Consider the following 13,327-nt stretch of genomic DNA (forward strand, 5'->3'; position numbering starts at 1 on the left):
TTTGCTTATTTGGTGCAAATGGAATAGGATGCCATAACACAGGGGTCTCCAAACTTTTTAAACAAAGGTCCAGTTTATTGTCCTTTAGACTTTAGGGGGGCAGACTGTGCCCGTTGAAAGTAGAAAATGTCCCGGCATCAGTGGGAGTAAACCATGCCCTATCTTTGGTGTCAGTGAGAGGAATTGTGCCCAATCATTGGTGCCATTGGGTGGCAGGAATCATGCCCCATTGTTGGTGCCACTGGGAGGAACTGTGCCCCATCTTAGGTGTCATTGGGAGTAGAGATGGGCTCAGGCATGTTCAGGATCCTAGTCCCAACCCACCTGCCCAATCCCCCCAGGAAGCCAACAGTGCACACCATTAATTACAGGCAGCGAGACGTTTCCTGGATCTGTGCAGCTGAGGACTGGGAAATGTTTCACTGCCCGTGATTAGCTCTGAACCCATCTCTAAATGGCAGGAACTGTGCCCCTTTATTGGTGTCAAAGAATATAATATTGCTCCAAAGACCGGATGAAAGAAAGCAAAGGGCTGTATCCAGCCCCCAGGCTGCAGCTTGGAGACCACTACCTTAATGCAAGGAACGTTGGTGCATTAAACACACCACTAATATATAAATGGGCCTTGAAACAAATAGCCCCCTAGGGTGTAAGCTACACTAGTAGTATCTTGTAGCGATCAATTGAAGCATTGAGCAGTCAAGTGGGATTATGCTAATTCATGCTGGTTGTGTAGCGTACTTCATGGAGAGCCATTGGTATCATCTGTTTTGCAGTCATTTGATGCTCCTAGTGATCTCTAGCGATTTTAGCAGCAGGACTAAGCTACTGATAATCTCCAGCAAGTGGTTAACTCTCCCAACATCAAGAGATTTACCATGTAGCTTAAAGCAGTTGTATCACCATTTTGATCATGTTTCTTTCACCACTTAACGTCTAGCCACGTAGACCTACGTCGGCTGACTTTAAGGGGTTATACCAGGATGATGCCTCTAGCTAGAGGCATAATCCCGGTACCATTGTTTGAAGCCGACGGTCGGCTTTCCGTTGGTAATGACCGATGTGGCTCGGGAGCTGCTCAATCGTTACCCGGGGGGGGCGGGAGGGGACGCCCCCCCTCCCGCCGCCTTCCGTGGCTTTGCTCGGGGCTCCCGTCCCACCGGGAGCCCCGAGCACCCAGCCGGCACGTCCGCCGGCTGGATGGAGTCCCGATGAATGCCGTAAACGGCATCGATCGGGTCTCCGATGACGTTACCCGGAGGCGGCGTCCATGACGTCACTTCCGGGTTACTGTGCTGCAAAAGGCGGCACATTTGAAAAACGGCTGTATGCAAAAATGCCGTTTTCGGCGTTTTGCATACATGGAAGTGTAGTGGAGGGGTCTAGGGTCTTTTAGACCCTCGATCCCTCCATAAAGTGTACCTGTCACTACATATTGGTGTCACAAGGGATGTTTACATTGCTTGTGACAGCAATAAAAGTGATCAGATTTTTTTTTTTAAAAAAAACATGTAATAAAGTTGAAAAAAAAAAAAATGTAGCCGCCCCCATCACCGTTGGCTCGCGCACAAAAAAAAACGTATACGCAAGTCGAGCCGCGAATGAAATCGCTGTTCAAACCACACTTGTGAGGTATCGCCGCGATCGCCAGAGCGTGGGCAATAATTTAAAAAAAAGAGCTACACTCTAACTCTAAACTGGTAACCGTTAAATAAATTTTAAGCGTCACAGATTGAGATCTCTCACGGGGGGGCGCAATTTTAAACCGTAACATGTTGGGTATTTATTTACTCGGCATGACATCGTACACAATATACAAAAAAAATGGGCTAACTTTACTGTTTAGTATTTTTTAAATGCAGTGAAATGTGATTTTTCAAATTTTTTCCAAAAAAATGGCGTTTTAAAGACCGCTGCGCAAATATCGCGTGACAAAAAATTTTGCAATGACCGACATTTTATTCTCCAGAGTCTTTGCTAAAAAAATATATATAATGTTTGGGGGTTTTAAGTAGTTTTCTAGCAAAAAATACTGTTTTTAACTTGTGAACAAAAAATGTCAAAAATAGGCTTAGTGGTAAAGTGGTTAAATTAATAATAGCAGGCTATTGTATTTTTTGTTATTTTTTATGCAAGCACCGTTATTCCTTATTTTCAGACTAGCTTAGGCTGCCGGAAAAATGCTGGGTCTATGCTGGGGCTGTGTCATTTCCTTCTGTCAGAGTCAGCCCCAAGATCCCGCAAGACTCCTTCCCCATTGGCATGCTATGGACATGTGGTTTCATTGTCTGAGTTTACTACCGCTTTAAGTCTCCAAAAGTTGCGCCGACTTTGTAGTGCAACTTTAATGCAACTTTGGATGGGTGCAACTTGGCTATTACTTTGACCAGTGATAATGGACAACTGTTGCACACAAGTTGCATTGTATAACATTTAGGTAGGACATTCAACCAACTTCTGAAGGTTAACATTGAAGTCTATGGCCCTCAAGTTGCATGAAAGTCAGACCAAAGTAGTGCATGAACTACTCTGAAGTTGCTGCAACTTTAAGTTGCGCATATATGAACGATTATCATTGGAAAAAATAGGGAGCGACTTGTCATGCAACTTTGATATCCAAAGTTGCATTACAAGTCGCACAAGTTTGAATTGAGCCTTACCTGAATACACAACATATAATCATATACAATTATTATTGTTCAATTTCCTTTAGATTTATGTAATGCAAGGGCCTGCCTGGATGCATATAAATAGAAAGTGTTTAGGTGTTCTCATAGTATATGGGTTTTGTAAATCTAAAGGAAAATTATACCAGAAAGTTGTATAATGTGTAGCCTTCTTTAGCTCTGTGCTAAGTGAGGCAGCCATTTGGGTGGGGTTGATTTGCCCCAGCTGGGGGTATTAGTGACTGGTGGGCGGGGTATAAAAGGCAGCTCTCTCTTCCTCCTTTATTGCATTTTCTCTTGTAAGCAGGATGGGTCTAGGAGTGAGGGCTTATGGCAGGTGGATGTTTCTTCTGGCCCTGGTTTATGGGCCAGGCTTTGGATGTGCTGGAGATGGCATGAGACACAGGCGCCAGTCAGACTGGTGGAGGAATTACCAACGGGCTGTACCTGGTCAGAGCCAGGGGTCTTCTAGAGGCGTTTCCCGGGGAGGTAATGAGCCTGTATATGGGTTTGGGGCTTCTAGAGGTGGTGCTCAGTGGGGTTCACCTGGTGGACGTGCTATTGGGAGGCCTCGCCAGCAGCCCCCACCTGTAAGTTCTCCTAGTTCCCCTGTCAGTGTCCAGTGTGAAGAGGACAGCATGGTGGTCAATGTCATGGTGGATTTTTATGGGACTGGAAAGCTGGTGAAACCCTCAGATCTGAGCCTGGGACCCCAAGGCTGCAAGCCGAACACCCAAAGTGCTGACCATGTTATCTTCCAGATTAGCCTCCAGGATTGTGGCAACACTGTGCAGGTAATCCCCTACATGCTAACGTTTACACTTAAAGGAATTTTACTTTGTTTTTTCATTTATACTTCTCTTGAGATGTAATGGAGTAATTAGAGGGGGACCACTGGCCCTCGTTCCCATGTACACCAAAGGTAACAAAAATGAGGGGGAAAATAATAAAAACCCCAAACTTCTTGCTCAATTTAACTTGTTGCTGACCTTTTTTTCCTTTTGTTGCAGGGTTGCTTAAGTATGGCCCATTAGCTTTAGGACTTTTATATTGTGCTGACTGCTAGGAGCCGTTACTTTGTGATTAGTATCTCCCTTAGCTTCTCCCACATCAGCTACATAAAATGTTAATGTTCAGCCAGCAGATTAACTAGACTCTTCTTAGAGGGGCTACAATATGTAAGGGAGCTATGCTATGGAGTTGATACTTTCTAGAAGAAGTCAATAAAAATGCATCTGCATTTTTAAGTTGTCAGGGTTTAAAGATCCTGACACCATTTCAGAGGACCTGTACAAAATAGTCCTTTAAAAGGCTGTCCAGGATTGCTGACCTGATAAGATTCAAAAACCTGTGTTTCCTTAGCATGATGGCTAGTCTATGAAAGTGGAGATCAATGGATGTCTCATGAGTGCTGCTGCAGTGTATTTGTAATGTTCTGCTCTTATGTACACAGATGATGCAAGACTGGGTGATCTATGTTACCAACCTGACCTACAGCCCAACCTCTTCCATTCCAATCATCAGAACCAACCCAGCTGTGGTTCCTATAATGTGCTACTACTACAGGTGAGTCTACACTAGGGGGCTTGATGCAGGTCCTAACAATGCATCTTTACTAATCTCTAGACAAACATTTCACCAGGAACAGTACACCTGTCATGTTTTTTTTCTTCTGTCCTGTTCAAGAGATTTCCCTTCACATAGTGTTCTGTAGGCACAATGCAGAAAGAATCTCTCCACTGGAACAAGTGTCCATTGGGATAGCTGCCTATGCCTCTTGGGTGACCACCCTGAAAATGTTTGGGTTTTGTCTGAGGGTGGTCACTAATCTTAAGGATACAGACAGCAAAAACCTTAAAGTATAACTAAAGGCAAGACTTTTTGTTTTTTGCATAGTCTAGAGGGATTATAACCCCCGTCAATTATTGCAGGTGTGCTCCCATTGGGGAGATTCCCTCTTTACCCCGAAAGCAAAAAAATCAAAATTTTTGGATGTCCCAAGAAAAGTAATGGAGGGGAAATCTTGCAGTGGGGACACTAGTTCTGGTTATTTGGGTGTCCCCAAGGAATTCCCTAATTTGCATGGTTTTCCTTTACTTCCTGTTTGGCTATGGGACAGGAAGTGAAGGGAAATTTCTGCAATGGCACAGATGGGGGTTATAACCCTCTCTTGCTCTATCCAAAATTAGTTTTGCCCGTAGTTCTACTTAAGGGCCCATTCATGCTTGTACGACTCCCAATTGCACCCAATTTGGAGTGCTACGTGGATACTACTCTGACTTTAACACCAGTTATACAATGCAACTTGTGTGCAGGAGTTGTCCATTAGAACATTCAGGTATGACTTTCATGCAATGTCTAAGGGTTAATATTGACGTCTATGGCTGTAATTTGCATGAAAGTCAGACCAAAGTAATGCATGAACTACTTTGAAATTGCTGCAACTAATTGTGCAGATATAAATGGTTTATATTTGGAAAACATGGGGAACAATTTGTGATGTCCAAACTTGCTTAAGTGTGAATGGAGCCTTCTGCCCATTAAGCTAATGCATGCGGTGCACCACAATTCAGATGTTTGGCTGAGTTGTATTGGTAGTCACATTTTCTATATGGGTCCAAAAGCCTTTACTTTTAGTACTACGGAACTACATGTTTACTACATTAATTTACAACCTAGCACCTCTACTGCAGTAATTACCAATGCCTTCTATTGCTAGAGTGGTGGTGGGAGGATCAGCATTGACAATCATAGAATAGCTTTGTAGACAGGTGCATTTATTTTCTCCACTGCTGGTGGTGCTATGTTTTGGGGGGGGGGGGGGGGGGACCCATTCCTTTATGACCGCCTCGATCAGGGGCAGAATCTGGATTCCAGTGTTTTTGGTGGCAATCTTGGGTCACAGTCAATTTAGGACCCTGGGTTTGGTGCATATTTCCCATGTGGATAGTTAGGACAGGTCACCTGTCTTTCTCAGACAGTGCTGGGCATCTGGGAGGGGTTCCAGAAAAGTAGGGGAAGTGCAGGGGCATGCCATCCATACTTGGGTGTAGCCAGGCCAAATTCAGCCCCCTCAATCAAGACATACGTTTGGCCTGAGAAAGCTATTACTCACTGTACATCCTGTTGGGTTATCTTCCCACTGGGTTTGTTATGCATACTGAACTACTTCAATACAGTTCTGCTTTCTGCACTGGGTCCTTAAGTTTACTGCCACTGTACCTACCACAGGTCTCTTCATAGACCCCATGGTAAATATGGTAGTGTTTAGTTGTCTGTCTGGCATGTATCCACGTTCCTTGTTGCAAGAGTTGATCATGTTGTCAATCCTAGTCTGAAAACTAGGAATTAAGGGAATCTGGGGACAAATTTAATGAATATTGCTCACTTGAGCTTGGAGGCTCAGGCCTCAGGGATGTTGTACTGAATCTGGCATTCTATTGTAAGATTCTGCCCAGAAAAAGGAGTAAAGCAGTCTTTTACTATTGTCCTTCATACTATGTCAGTGACTTGCTAGATTATCGTCCTGATAAATGACAATCTGCAACTGTCAAGCTGCCAATGGCAGCTACCATATTGTGGTTTTAATATTTTCCTTTGTAAAGTGGCACTTGCCATTAAAATGGTTAATATCTACCTGTGAAATTAACATGATTGCACTTCTAGCTCATTTACCTCCATTCTGTCCTATGTATAGGCATGCTAATGTGAGCAGCAAAGCTATTGAGCCAACGTGGGTTCCATTCAGCAGCACAGTGACCTCAGAGGAGAGGCTGTCCTTCTCCTTGAGGCTAATGACTGGTGAGTTGAGTAAGGAAGATTAGGGGGGAATGTCTGAACTTTATAATCTAACCCCCTGTTATGTCTATAGCGGACTGGAGTGGCCCTAGAAGTTCTCCCATCTACCAGCTTGGAGACATCCTCTACATAGAGGCCTCTGTGGACACTCAGAACCATGTTGGACTGATCCTGTACATTGACCAATGTGTGGCCACCATATCGCCTGATCCCACCTCTGCTCCTAGTTATGACATCATTGCAAACAATGGGTATGTTCTTTGGGAGGGGGGAGGGTTTCCTTAATGACCCCACTCTAACTGACCATTCTCTGCAGGTGTCTAGTAGATGGAATACAAGATGACTCCTCTTCAGCTTTCATCACCCCAAGGGTTGAGTCAGACAAGCTACAATTCACAGTGGATGCTTTCCGATTCCTAGGAAATGATGCATCTCTGGTGAGGCCTAGTTGAATCTATGGGTGCCTTGTGTAAGTGAATGGATTGGAAATTAGTGTTAATCTGTTCTATTTCATAATTCAGATCTACATAACCTGTTACCTGAGAGCTGCTGCAGTCACCCAGATCCCTGATGCCATGAACAAGGCCTGTTCCTATAGCAAAGCTACAAAAAGGTGAGATTGTAATTAAATGGTTTCCTGCTTTCCATTCAACCCCCCCCCCCCCACCCACCCAATGGAGACGGAACTGCTGGAGGTTTTCATGGATAAATGTAAATGGTGTACAGGCTGCATCTGCTGTCTTGGTTTTTCCATACTATTTACAATAATTCTGGCTGTTCAGAAACCTCCATGGACTTGGTTTTCTCACCTACGCCTGAGCGCCTTTAGTGTTGGTGATTTGTATTATGGGTATGGTGCCATACATCTGCTTGTTGGGACCAGACACCTTGGTGCACTTCCAACAAGAGGATATGAGCTGTGATGACACCTGGTATCCTGTTGGTCACCATCTAATATTGCTTTCTAGAATGACCTTGTTGGTATATTGGTACCAGGTAAGTCCATATCAGAAAAGACTTGATATTTAAGGCAGTTTCTTTTTATCAGCCAGCAAGAAATCCCCATGCTGTTAATCTTTCATGTGAGCCCAGCCACTTCACACCAGGCCTATTCTCACACTCGTAAACTTTTATTTTTTGGCGGGAACATTTTCTTTAAAAAAAAAAATGTAAGTTATCAATTGTGATGTCTGGCCCTTGTGACTGCATGGGCAGTCTGATGTCAGACTTGACCAACTGATGTCAGACTTTAGCTCTTTGATCAGATGCTTTTAAGGGCAGAGTAAACCAAGATCAATGTGATAGATGCTTTCACAGGCCAATAACTGGAAGTGACAAAGTGCTTGGTTCTGTTTTCTTAGAAAATAGGCTAGACTTGGTGGCAGCAGCCCCCCCCCCATCTTGGCAAAGGGGAAACAAGTAGTGAAGCTTTGTAGCTCCACAGCCAGTTTCTGTGCATGCATTAATCGCACTGCACTCTGAATGGGCCTTGCTGTGGGGGGGAAGGGGAAGGAGAAGCTGAACTTCTGCCTTTCACCACCACAGCAAACTGAGCCAGGAGTGGGTACCTGTCAAAACCAGGTTCCTGCAAAAGGTGCCAAATGTGGCAGGAGGCAGATAAGCTTCTCCTTTTGGGTGAAAGTGCACTTTAGCTGCTGGTAGGAATGAGCTCAAGTTGTCCTGCTCTAACAAGGTAACCTATACTCTGCAGCATTTGGCTTTTTCATCAGAACTTGTAAGTGGATTACAAGGTATCTCAATCCATTCAGTTTTAAATAGAAATGAGGCAGAAATTTGTAAGATATATTAACTATTAATTGATCCCATTCCCTCTGTTCTCAGTTGCATAAGAGCTGGGGGGAGGATCAGCAACCGTACACTGAGCTTCCCAGTAAATGGCTGTGCAGGAGAGGTGTCCGGACCAATCTAAACATTGGAGAGCGGGCTGAGTCCCAACGCGGCTAGAGAACTAATCAGTGTGCTCCTACTTGGCATGGTCAGTTTTTATTAAAGTAGAGGGACTGGCAGGAACAACAGATTTTACACAAAGGAAGCAATGCAAAGAATACACTTTTTTATATAAGTATATGGTATAGCCAGAATTACATTTTGGGGTAACATCTCAAATGTAGGCGCTGTTCTGACCATTACTGTTTTACTGTCTCCTCTAGCTGGTCTGCAGTTGAGGGCCCCAGCAATATCTGCCAGTGTTGTGGTACAGGCACCTGCAACAACCCTACTAGTCTGCTTCAAGGAGGAAGGGGACGACTTGGAAGACCAAGAGCATTTGGGAAAAGAGAAGCTTTGGATGGTGAGTTTTTACTTGATGATATATACTGTATGTTATAGAATGGCTGTAGGTGAGATGAGATTGTTTTATGTAAAAAGGAAAGGTTCTTCAGTGAGCACATGGAAAAGTATTGCCATGCATCTTTGACACAACTTTTTACATTTAGGTTATCTGCTCTAGAGGGTCCTAGATGAAACTAATGAGGTTAGATGGCTACTAGATTACATTGCACTTCATTTCCCTTCTACCTAAAGCAATAAGCTTCTTTGACAGTGAGGAAGGGTTAGAACCACTAGAAGACTTGCCCTGGTGATCTATTAGAGCTGAAACTGAGAAGGGAACCTGTTGGCACAGGAATAGAAGAGTGAAAGTATCAGGACATCCCTTTGAACAGTTCCTCTAGGAACTAAAATCTCAATGGGATGCTATTTATTTGTACGTCTTGGCTTTGAAGTATTGCCTAACAAGACTTATAGAGTTAGATCTTGTTTTATGGTACCAGTAATATGGAAAGTGGGGCAGCTGTAGGAGATTCTCCAAGGGACATGGGTGGCACCACAAGATCAAGACTAGAACCCTGATGTATGTATTGCGTGTGCCACCAGGTGAGTCTGTTCTGTCCTTGCCTAATTTAGAATTTGGGGTCTATAATGGGTGGGAACTCTTGGACACTTGTGCAAAACTGAATTGAGATTCTACAGAAAAATGTGCCTTGACTTCCAAACTTTTCTCTACAGAACCCTACACAGAAGAGGGACAAACTGTGACCACTCTGGGACCTCTGCTTGTAATTGGGCCCAAACAAAGGGATGTTTCAGCTGCCGTGATGAAGGAAGATTCTGCTTCTGTGGAGCTCTGGGTGTGGGTGGCTGTTGGATGTATTGGTCTTCTTGTTGCCCTAGTGTGTGCAGTGTTCATTGGGAAGTCTCTGAAAAAACCACAGTATGTGCTGTCTGTGCAAGAATAAAAATCTCATTTAAATCAGTATTGCTTTTCATTTATAGGTGACCTAATGGTCCTTTGTTATAGGATTGGGATTTAATGAGGTTGGTAAAAAAAAAAATCAAGTTCTTCCAATACACTTGAAGGGATTTTGTTGACCACTTCAGGCTAGAGCCATAAGGGCACTGTGATGGATATCAAAGATAAAGATGACCAACTAGTAAAAGCCAACTTTGTGTGACTTGGACACATCTTTTGTGGTCTGGGTCTCTGTAAGGGAGACCTTTCCCTTGCTACTAACTAGGACAAAAGTAAGGATCTCTGAAGTGGGGTTGCCTGAAATTCTCCTAGCTAGTGAGTCTTCTGAATGTTTCCTCTAAAATGTGTAGTTGGTTGCAGTTCTGCCTTAGAACAAGTTGGCTGCATGACTGGCATCTATAATGCATGCAGCCCTAAAGTTTTGGTCCCAAGTGCTGGTTCACACATGCGATGTAGGAAGCCTGCAAATCCACTGGGTTCCCACATCGCACTTGATTTGTGGGCTGTTAACTGCTGGGCGTGTCAATAGTTAACAACCCCCCCACTCAGTTTGCATAGCGCAGTGCAAACTTTCAATTCAGACATAATTGGATTGCGTAGGTGTGAACACCATGTGATCCCATTCTGCTTCAGATCAAAAAATCCTGTGCAACTTTGGTCCAAATGCGATGCAAATTCATCCATTACAATAACCAGGTTATTCCCTACAGCACATGGAAACCAGGTTATTGCCTACAAGGGATGGGCTGAACGATCCCCCTGTTTGGGTTGCACCCAAACTGAATAACTAGCCCCATTGAAGTCTATAGGACCCAAACTGGAATAATCAAAGTGCCCACTTTGAAAATTTGTATGCAAGTAATTGGGCATACAATAGTTATGTGGGGTCTGGGTACAGCCCAGGGGGACATTACCCAATGGGGAAAAGTTTGTGTGATTTACTGAATCTTAAAGTGATGACAGCATAAAGAGCATTTCTTTCAATATGGGGGGGGGGGGGGTTCGCTTAGTCTGCCTGTAGAGTGACACATCTGTAGGGTGTATAGAAGCTGCTGCAGCAATTATTGCCTTATTAAAGCCAAAATTTTTTTTTTTTTTTCCCCTGCAAGTTTTGTAAACACTTTGGGGAGCCAGTCTGCATGATGACAATGTAGTGCACTGGAAACCATTTTTTTTTTTTTTTTTTGATAAATTCTGGTGTCTTGCTAATTGAACCTCTAGCACTGAGGGTATATAAATTACCGCCATACCAGAAATTTTGTATATAGAACAAAAGAACTTCTTTAGGACTGGGATTTTAAGGACAATTTAAGAAAGTGTATGAGATATATTAAACAATATTTATTGATTAGAAAATATTTTTACAAATACAATTAGGACCTCCAAGTGTCCTCATAACATATATAATATAAAAAAAGTCATACATAAGAAAATACATTTAATAAATCACCCATGGAAGCACTGAGCCTCCTTGGATGGTTTCACATTTACTAGGGCCAAAAATGATCCTCATGGAGAGAGAGTATCCACATAAGAGGGGGTGTCCTATGTGTTTCAAACAAACAGTTGGATGAACTTTTAGTTCTGGTTTTCCCTTGGTGTCTTGTCTAGCAAGTGGTACCTAAATGGCTGGAGTTTTTGCCACGACTGATGTGCTTGAGACAAAGGGCCTAATTCACTAAGTTTTGAACTAGAGCTGCTCACTTCTCCAAAACTAACTCCAACCTGCACTCATTAGCATCTTAATTAGGTGAAGCTGCTGGAGTTAAACCTTCAAGTAGGTGCATTCGGGTTCGGAGTTAACTAAATTCTGTTTGCTGTGTAATAGTGATTCAGAATAGACAAATTTCCTTTTATGAAAAACAATGTCTATTACGTTTTTTTATTTTTTAGGTATAGTTGTGTATCTTATGTGTTTGAGCCTTTAGATTTACCAATAGCAGACTACACAGCTCTCTAATTATATTAATCTTTTCATCAAACTTTCAGGCATGTCTGATTGTATTCAGCACTTTGGTGTAGTGGTCTAGGCTTATAGACAAAGATTGCTAGGTCATGAAGGTTCAAACCCCAACCATGCTAACACCCTGTGTTCAGTTGTGTGTGTGATTTATTTTTTTTGCCACATAGTAATACATTGGCTATGTCACCTAAAATTGCATGTCAATGGCCACGTGTATTCAAGAAACAGACATGCTTCACTATCACTGACCTAGGCCAACTAAAAAGGTGAGTCAGTCATGCATGAATACAGCGCTGCAGCAATCTTATTTAATAATCATTTTTAGTGATTTTTTCTTTAAATTTTTTTGGTTACATACATTCATCCACAGAGGCTGAATGGAAATTTTGTATTCCTTTATATATATATCTAAATCTATACAATTTTTTTTTAATATTTCTTACAATTTGGCCCACCCCATACACACACCCCCCATAAAAATGCATATTGAAACTAAAAAGGCCTTCAAAAAATACAAGACTGAGGGGCCATTGGCAGCATTACAAACAGTGTAATAAGAAATGTAAAGACGAAATCAAGGCGGCTAAAATAGAACATGAGAGACTTGTAGCGGAAGAGAGTAAAAAGAACCCCAAGAAATTCTTTTAAGTATATAAACAGTAAGAAAGCGAGGCCAGAACACATTGTCCCCATAAATGACGACCAAGGAAATATGGCCACAGAGAAAAGGCAGAAGTGTTAAATAATTTATTTTCAGTCTTCACAAAAGAATTGGGGGGGGCTACACTAACCCAGCTTGTAATGATAAATTAAATACACCTCAGGAAGTACCCCCATGGCTAACCGAAGATGGACTTAGAACTAAACTAGAGAAACTTAACATAAATAAATCTCGGGACCGGATGGCTTGCACCCGAGGGTTCTTAAGAGCTCAGCCAGGTCATTATTCTTGATCTTTAAGGATAGTCTACAGACAGGTATGGTGCTAGCTGATTTGAAAAAAAAACGTGAAACCAATATTTAAAAAAGGGCCGAGATATATAAACTATGTAACACATCCACACCCCCCCCCCCCTCCCATACATACTTTGCTGGAGTACAGGAGGAAACCATACACATGTTCATACTGTACTGGCATTTCACCCACACAAAAAATACAAGAAATGGTTTACATTCAATAGACACAAAAGATATCTGAATTACATCCAGACAAATATGAAGAAAAGAAAACAAAAAAACAGGAGCTGTGTACAAATGAATAAGCTTTATTGAACATGTATAAAACATCAGTAATCACTCAGGCAGGCAGGTGAAATGCCCTCCCCCAAAACCTTCAAATCAAATATTCTTTATTCAAATTACAGTGCAAAGATACAACATATGATTAATAGATATAGAGCTTCCAATATCCAACAGTCAAGCAAAATAAGTTGTAGACACCTTAGTATTAAGAATAAAACATACCCAACATACTTTTATGGTTGTTTGTATGAAACTACCTTTCCATTTTAAATACCATCAAATCACTAGAACATACAGCTACACAGAGGCATGAAAAAAAACATGTATAGAGTGCGGAAAAACACACTTTGCAAAAACTATACAAAACCTTTAGAACATGAAAAGTAT

At 42.3% G+C, this 13,327-nt stretch overlaps 1 protein-coding gene and 1 long non-coding RNA gene across 2 annotated transcripts in view; both read left to right on the forward strand.

The window, feature by feature from the left end:
- Window positions 1-13,327, forward strand: part of LOC309552384 — an 879,384-nt gene that overhangs the window by 404,639 nt on the left and 461,418 nt on the right. The gene's annotated exons all lie outside the window — the stretch shown is intronic.
- On the forward strand, window positions 2,975-9,721 carry LOC309554722 (zona pellucida sperm-binding protein 3-like; the record flags this gene model as incomplete). Its single annotated transcript, XM_082256427.1, has 8 exons — window positions 2,975-3,460; window positions 4,120-4,232; window positions 6,364-6,467; window positions 6,538-6,715; window positions 6,781-6,901; window positions 6,986-7,077; window positions 8,636-8,775; window positions 9,492-9,721. 8 exons carry the CDS (start codon window positions 2,975-2,977, stop codon window positions 9,719-9,721), a joined length of 1,464 nt encoding a protein of 487 aa, XP_082112553.1.

This window comes from Pelophylax lessonae (genome assembly GCF_965119305.1).
Source record: "Pelophylax lessonae genome assembly, chromosome: 4".
Taxonomy (NCBI): domain Eukaryota; kingdom Metazoa; phylum Chordata; class Amphibia; order Anura; family Ranidae; genus Pelophylax; species Pelophylax lessonae.